Below are 6606 nucleotides of genomic sequence, written 5' to 3' on the forward strand. Positions count from 1 at the left end.
ATGATTCAACGAATCTTGTGGAGGAGAGTAATGTAGATTAGACCCACAGTATTCACATTGAATTTTGTCCAGATCAACACTAACCCAACCTTTCTGAGCACAAGCCAAAGAACTAGCTGTCTGCAAACAAAAGAATACCATGGCAGGACACACCATTAATCAAACAACATTTCTTTCCACCAGCTAAAACTTGCAACAGATACCATAGGAGATAGAAAGAATCAATTCAAAACAGAGAGAGAGAGACGATTAAGTATATAAACACACAAATGAGGCAACGTAAGTTACTAGGATTAACTTGTCAACATAAAGGCTAATTAGATATATTGTTGGATCAACTATACCAAATCTGTTTGAGCCAAAAACAACTACAGGAGGCTATATATTATTAGGTTTATCTGCATTCATTCCAAAGAAAAACTCCCATCACTATGTTAACTAGATTAGGAGAACTGAACTTAAAAATTTGGTAGGATATGCACTACCGCTAGTTTATCTGAGTGTGTGGAGAAACGAATTAGCATGTGAAAGTGTGAATATAAGGAGAAAAAGAAAAGAGTCATACTTTGGGCTTCCCAAGCCAGTTTGAAGGCTTGAAAGTGGCAAGACGTCTAAGTAAATCTCCTCTATCCCAAGTTCTACAGGAACGACCTGATAAAGCCAGCCCATGACCTGACCAATCCACACTGCCAGCGTTAACCAAAACAGCAGGAGATGATGCACCTGCAGAGCTGTTAATGCTTGAATTGAAATCAAATCGTCGAATACCCAAAAATCAAAACTTTTGAAAATTTTCAAAGCATAGCTAGCAAAACTTAAAGATGCAAATCTCAAACAAGCGAAACCCTAAAATCTATCTCTCGTATCGGCTCTAATTCAACAAAATGAAATCATAATTTCGCGCTGGTGAAACTCGATCTGGGTATGGGGGAGTTACCTAGCAGCAGCAGTGAGAGGAGGGGAAGGCGATCTAGCACGACGTCGGAACCTATCAACGGGAGTAGCAGAGGCGGAAGCAGAAGCTGAGGCAACACTGTTCCGATTACTCCTAGGGTTTACGTTCTGCGAACTCACATCCTCTTCCTTCATCCTCTCCCTTGGTCAACTCAACGACACACACACACACACACTCTCTCTTATATCGGTCGGGGCTCCTCGCTTCTTCACTTTCAACAACAGAGTAAAGGTAAAGAGAGAGAAAATCTCAAATCTCAAAACTCTCTCTCTTTACTCCTTTAGCGTTATTTATTAATTGAATCTATATTTATTTAATTTTAATATTAAATGCCCTTTATTTACTGATGATAATATTAAAAAAAGTTAATTTTATCGTCGGTTGTTTGGGTGACGAATTTGCCCTCTCTATACCATATATATGCGGCTAATATTTTGTCACGTGTGCAGTGTGCTAATCACGGAGGTGGGTTTCATTTATAAATGGGCTTTTCTGTTGAGCCCAATATCATAGTTTATTTTCAGNTTTTTCAAATTTCCCTTTTTTTTTTTTTTTTTTTTTTTTTTTTTTTTTTTTGTGTGGATAAAATGGTTTTTATAATTATTATTAGAGTAAAAATAATTTATGACATTTAATTGTTAGTATTTTTTTTATTTGTAAAAAATTGGCCTTATCGGAAATCCGCGAAAAATTCAGGCAGAGAAGCAGCCACACCCACACACACACACACACACAAAGCTCTCATGTTCAAAGTTATCTCCGCTTCTTCTTCCTCCACTTATCTTCTTCTTCTTCTTCTTCTTCCTCCTCTCTCTTTTTCTTTCTCTCACCATCTCTTTGGTTCGCTTATCAATTCTCAATTCAGCTTGATGATTACGGATTCGATACGTCGATAACCTCAATTTCTTACGGATTCTGGTTCGAAAATTCGTCGGAAAATTGGAATGAGATAAGAAAGTCTCTGAATTTGCTCTATCCCTTTTTATAGTTCGTTTTCTGGATTTTATTGGAGATGCCGTCGATGCTTGTTCTCGTCGGCACAATGCCATCGCTAGCTTCTCTGGTTAGTCTAGGTGGTGCTTGTGCAAGTGTTTCAGGATCGACTTCTTCGGATGCGTCGTATGCATTAGTTAAAAGGGTTTCTTTGTCAAGGAGAAGTGTTAAGGGTACTAAGAAATGGCTCTGTAGATATTCCGTTTCGTCTTCTACTACTACTACTACTAGTACTACTGCTGACTTCATTGCTGAGCAAAACAACAGCTCAGTTTCTATAGATTCTAACTCGTTTAGAGGGAGTATAGATGGTGGGGATGATAGTGAGGTTGTGCTGAAGCAGAATCCTAAACCTGTGTTGAAACCCCCTGTGCCAAGGGTTGAAAGAGGTTTGGGGGTGAATACTGCTCCTTGGAGTAAGGATTTATCCAATGGGGGTAAGTTCGATGGGCAGGAAGAGAGGGATAAGGTTATTGAATCTCTTGGTGATGTGTTAGATCAAGCTGAGAAATTGGAAATCCCTAAACCGGGTAATAAAGAAGGTGGTGAGGCTGTTAAACCGTCACAGCCTAGTGCCAACAGTAGTAACTCGAGAAATGGTAGCTATGCGAGCGCTGCAGCTACAAGGAAGACGAAAACTATGAAGAGTGTGTGGCGTAAGGGCGATGCTGTTGCTGCTGTGCAAAAAGTTGTTAAGCAATCACCTAAAATTGAACCTAGAACGAAAGAAGATGAGGAAGAGGTTAATGCCAAAGCAGGCACTCAATTGGCACCACCTCAGCCACCTTTTAGACCTCAACCTCCTGTAAGACCCCAGCCAATGTTACAAGGGAAGCCTATGGTAGCTCCGTCACCCGTTAAGCCACCTGTAAAGAAAACACCCATCTTAAAAGATCTTGGTATGGCAGCAAAGCCTTTGGTTTCTGAAGAAGTGGATTCTAGCGTTAAAAGTAAAGAAAGGAAGCCTATTTTGGTTGACAAATTTGCTTCCAAGAAAAAAGGTGTTGATCCTGTGGCCTCTCAGGCTGTGTTAGCTCCTACTAAGCCTGGAAAGGGTCCTCCCTCTAACAAGTTCAGAGTTGAGCACCGTAATAAAAAAAATGCACCAGCTAGTCCAAGACGAAGAGTTGTTGCTGAAGATGACGGCGACGAAGATACATCCATTTCTCGATCAGGTAGAAAAGGGAGAAAATGGAGTAAAGCTAGTAGGAAGGCTGTGAGACTCCAGGCTGCAAAAGACGCAGCACCTGTCAAAGCTGAAATCTTAGAGGTAGAGGAAGAAGGCATGTCCATCGAGGATTTGGCTTACAACCTAGCCATCGGCGAAGGTGACATCCTTGGGTATCTATATTCAAAAGGGATTAGACCTGATGGTGTGCAGACCTTGGACCGCGAGATGGTGAAGATGATTTGTAGAGATTACGATGTTGAGGTCCTTGATGCTGATTCAGTTAAAGTAGAAGAGATGGCAAAGAAAAGGCAAACTTTTGATGAAGAAGATTTGGACAAGTTAGAGGACAGGCCTCCTGTCATAACGATAATGGGTCATGTGGACCATGGAAAGGTAGGCACAGTTTGCACTACTGTTTTTTTTTTCTCTCATATCCTACTCGCCCATAAGATATGTAGAGTCCTAATGGCATTTGTTACCTATTTTGCAGACTACTCTTCTGGATTATATCAGAAAAAGCAAGGTATGGATGAGATTAGCTATCTGACGTAACATTGATTTGCCTTTTTATTTATCAACACGTTCATTGTGGCTTCTTAAGTTCTTTATCAATTCTAAAGCATGGCTAATGGAAATTAATGTGTTGAGGATGCAACTCATCTTTAGCTTAGGAGTTTATATTTCTGCTTTGTTTCTGAAATACTATTTATGTTTGTTCATTTTGCTTACTACCAAGGTTAGTGCTACATAGCATCTTCAGCTAATCTCGCTTTGCTGGATATCTGTAGGTTGCTGCTTCAGAAGCAGGGGGAATTACACAAGGAATTGGTGCCTATAAGGTGTCGGTCCCTGTTGATGGAAAGTTGCAGTCCTGCGTTTTCCTTGATACCCCTGGACATGAGGTAGATCCTTTTTCTTGCAGTTGAATGTTCACTTGTTCGTTTCTGATGCTGAATTTTCATTGATTATATACTTCCTGAGCTTCTATTTTTCCATGTAGCATGTTCTTGACTATCTCATATCTCTTGTTAGGCATACCATAGTTTTACTCATCTGACTTTTATGTGCTCATCTAGGCATTTGGTGCTATGAGAGCTCGAGGGGCACGGGTCACTGACATTGCAATCATTGTGGTTGCTGCTGATGATGGGATTCGTCCTCAAACAAGTGAAGCAATAGCTCACGCAAAGGCTGCTGCTGTACCAATAGTCATAGCTATAAATAAGGTAGTAGATTCATGTAGCACATGTATTCTTCTATCTACGAATAGAAAGATTGCTGAGTACTGTTTCTGTTTTGTTAATTCTTCTTTACTTTGTGAATATGTAATTTCTCTCAGTCTGATTCATTTCCTGTTCCAGATAGATAAAGAAGGAGCAAGTCCAGAGAGAGTGATGCAAGAGCTTTCTTCAATTGGTTTGATGCCTGAAGACTGGGGTGGTGATGTTCCAATGGTTCAGGTTGAAATACATACTTTCATCACATATATGTTTCAGGGTCCACATGTTCCATAGGTTCTCATATCATGCTCTATATCTGCCCTTAACAGATCAGTGCGTTGAAAGGGGAGAATATAGATGATCTGTTGGAAACTGTCATGCTTGTTGCAGAGGTTAGTTTGTTATAATACCCATGATAACAAGCTTGCTTGATTTTTCCGTCTCTTTTTGCTAGATGCATAATGAAGCTTAATTTTGACTTCTTCTTGTAAGCTACATAGTGGCTACGAAATTACTTACATACTTGCTCCAAAGTGGACCCAAAATTTTGTTTTAAGGAGGAATATAGACTAATAACACTTACATATGGGATTAATTCATATATTTTCTCCTAGTCTCTGCTTTTGCTTCTCAATAGCTTTTGCTTGTGGACTGACTCTATTTTGACTGTTACAGCTACAAGAGTTGAAAGCAAATCCACACAGAAATGCCAAGGGTATTGTTATCGAGGCTGGACTTGATAAAGCAAAAGGACCATTTGCGACATTCATTGTTCAGAAGGGCACTTTGAAAAGAGGGGATGTTGTTGTTTGCGGAGAAGCTTTCGGAAAGGTCTACCCAAAATTTTAGTCTTCTCCTGAAGCCGCATTGTGCAGATGTTATAAAATGGCTAGAAACTTACCTACTTTGGTCTTGCTCTGTTTTTGTGTTTAGGTACGAGCTTTATTTGATCACAGCGGGGAACGAGTTGATGAAGCTGGGCCCTCCATACCTGCACAGGTTTGTAGTTTCATAATCTAACCTAAGTTAAACGTCACTGCACACTCACTAATGGAAATACCCTATGCAGTTTCATGTTTATTTTCTTGGTGACACAATTTTGATACTATGTTCTCATGTGTGGATTGATTTAGATATCTAATTTGAGAATTACATTTTGCAGGTGATTGGCTTAAATAATGTCCCCATTGCTGGTGACGAATTTGAGATTGTCTCTTCCCTTGATGTGGCGCGTGAGATGGCAGAGGCACGTGCAATATCACTACGAGATGAAAGAATATCTGCAAAGGCTGGGGATGGAAAGGTCACGCTTTCCTCTTTAGCTTCTGCTGTATCAGCGAAAAAGATGTCAGGCTTAGATTTGCATCAGCTTAATATCATCTTGAAGGTCGATGTACAGGTAAAGAGTCTATATGGTTTCATCCGCTCATCTTCTTAAACACTTTGGTTTCTGCGGTCTCTTCTAATTTATGCTGATGCAAATCATCAATGTGACAACTAGGGATCCATTGAAGCCGTCAGACAAGCCCTGCAAGTCCTCCCTCAGGAGAATGTCACTTTAAAATTCTTGCTACAAGCGACAGGGGACGTCAGCAACAGTGATGTTGATCTAGCATCAGCGAGTGAAGCCATCATTTTTGGATTTAATGTCAAAGCGTCTGGTTCTGTTAAAAAAGCTGCAGAAAACAAAGGTGTTGAAATCCAACTATACAGAGTTATCTATGAGCTTATTGATGATGTGCGAAACGCAATGGAAGGACTTCTTGAGTCTGTTGAGGTTAGCATTGATTTCTTAAGCAATTCGGAAGCGTTTTTTTGTTGCCTTATCTGATAACAAGCCTCTTTAGAGTTACACACGATGAGATATCTGTTCCTTCCACATGAGTAGGCATAACAACTGGAATTTATTTTTTGGTTGAATAGCCTGAAAAGTAAATCTCTGTGTCATGTCATGGAGTATCATAAAACATAGGTTTTGGTCTCAGTTCATGAGGCTTATTGGATTTTTCGAAAACTGAAGATTTCTGTTGCTGTTGATAGGAACAAATCCCGATTGGCTCAGCAGAAGTTCGGGCTACTTTCAGCAGTGGTAGTGGTCGTGTGGCTGGGTGTATGGTGAATGAAGGGAAATTTGTCAAAGATTGTGGCATCAGGGTACTCCGGAAGGGTAAAACTGTCCATGTCGGTGTCCTTGATTCTCTTAAACGAGTTAAAGAAAACGTGAAAGAGGTAAACTATCAACTTCCATCTTACATGCTGAGATATGT

The 6606-nt window shown here is 40.1% G+C and overlaps 2 protein-coding genes across 2 annotated transcripts in view; one reads left to right on the forward strand and one right to left on the reverse strand.

Moving 5' to 3' along the window:
• Positions 1 to 1232, reverse strand: part of LOC104778755 — a 5135-nt gene extending 3903 nt beyond the window's left edge. Inside the window, exons 1-3 of the mRNA XM_010503195.2 lie at positions 938 to 1232; positions 566 to 731; positions 1 to 120 (exon numbers count right to left, since the gene is read on the reverse strand). The exon at positions 1 to 120 is cut by the window's left edge and continues 1 nt beyond it. Of these exons, the coding sequence (XP_010501497.1) occupies positions 1 to 120; positions 566 to 731; positions 938 to 1089 (438 nt within the window). The 5' untranslated portion in view covers positions 1090 to 1232. The remainder of the gene's footprint in view (positions 121 to 565; positions 732 to 937) is intronic.
• The window catches only part of LOC104778756 (translation initiation factor IF-2, chloroplastic-like), a 7569-nt gene continuing 2610 nt past the window's right edge, over positions 1648 to 6606 (forward strand). The window contains exons 1-11 of the mRNA XM_010503196.2: positions 1648 to 3512; positions 3610 to 3642; positions 3908 to 4021; positions 4196 to 4345; positions 4481 to 4579; positions 4669 to 4731; positions 5015 to 5170; positions 5273 to 5338; positions 5502 to 5738; positions 5841 to 6116; positions 6380 to 6604. Of these exons, the coding sequence (XP_010501498.1) occupies positions 1968 to 3512; positions 3610 to 3642; positions 3908 to 4021; positions 4196 to 4345; positions 4481 to 4579; positions 4669 to 4731; positions 5015 to 5170; positions 5273 to 5338; positions 5502 to 5738; positions 5841 to 6116; positions 6380 to 6604 (2964 nt within the window). The 5' untranslated portion in view covers positions 1648 to 1967. The remainder of the gene's footprint in view (positions 3513 to 3609; positions 3643 to 3907; positions 4022 to 4195; positions 4346 to 4480; positions 4580 to 4668; positions 4732 to 5014; positions 5171 to 5272; positions 5339 to 5501; positions 5739 to 5840; positions 6117 to 6379; positions 6605 to 6606) is intronic.

Source organism: Camelina sativa, chromosome 3, assembly GCF_000633955.1.
Source record: "Camelina sativa cultivar DH55 chromosome 3, Cs, whole genome shotgun sequence".
NCBI classification, from domain to species: Eukaryota; Viridiplantae; Streptophyta; class Magnoliopsida; order Brassicales; family Brassicaceae; genus Camelina; species Camelina sativa.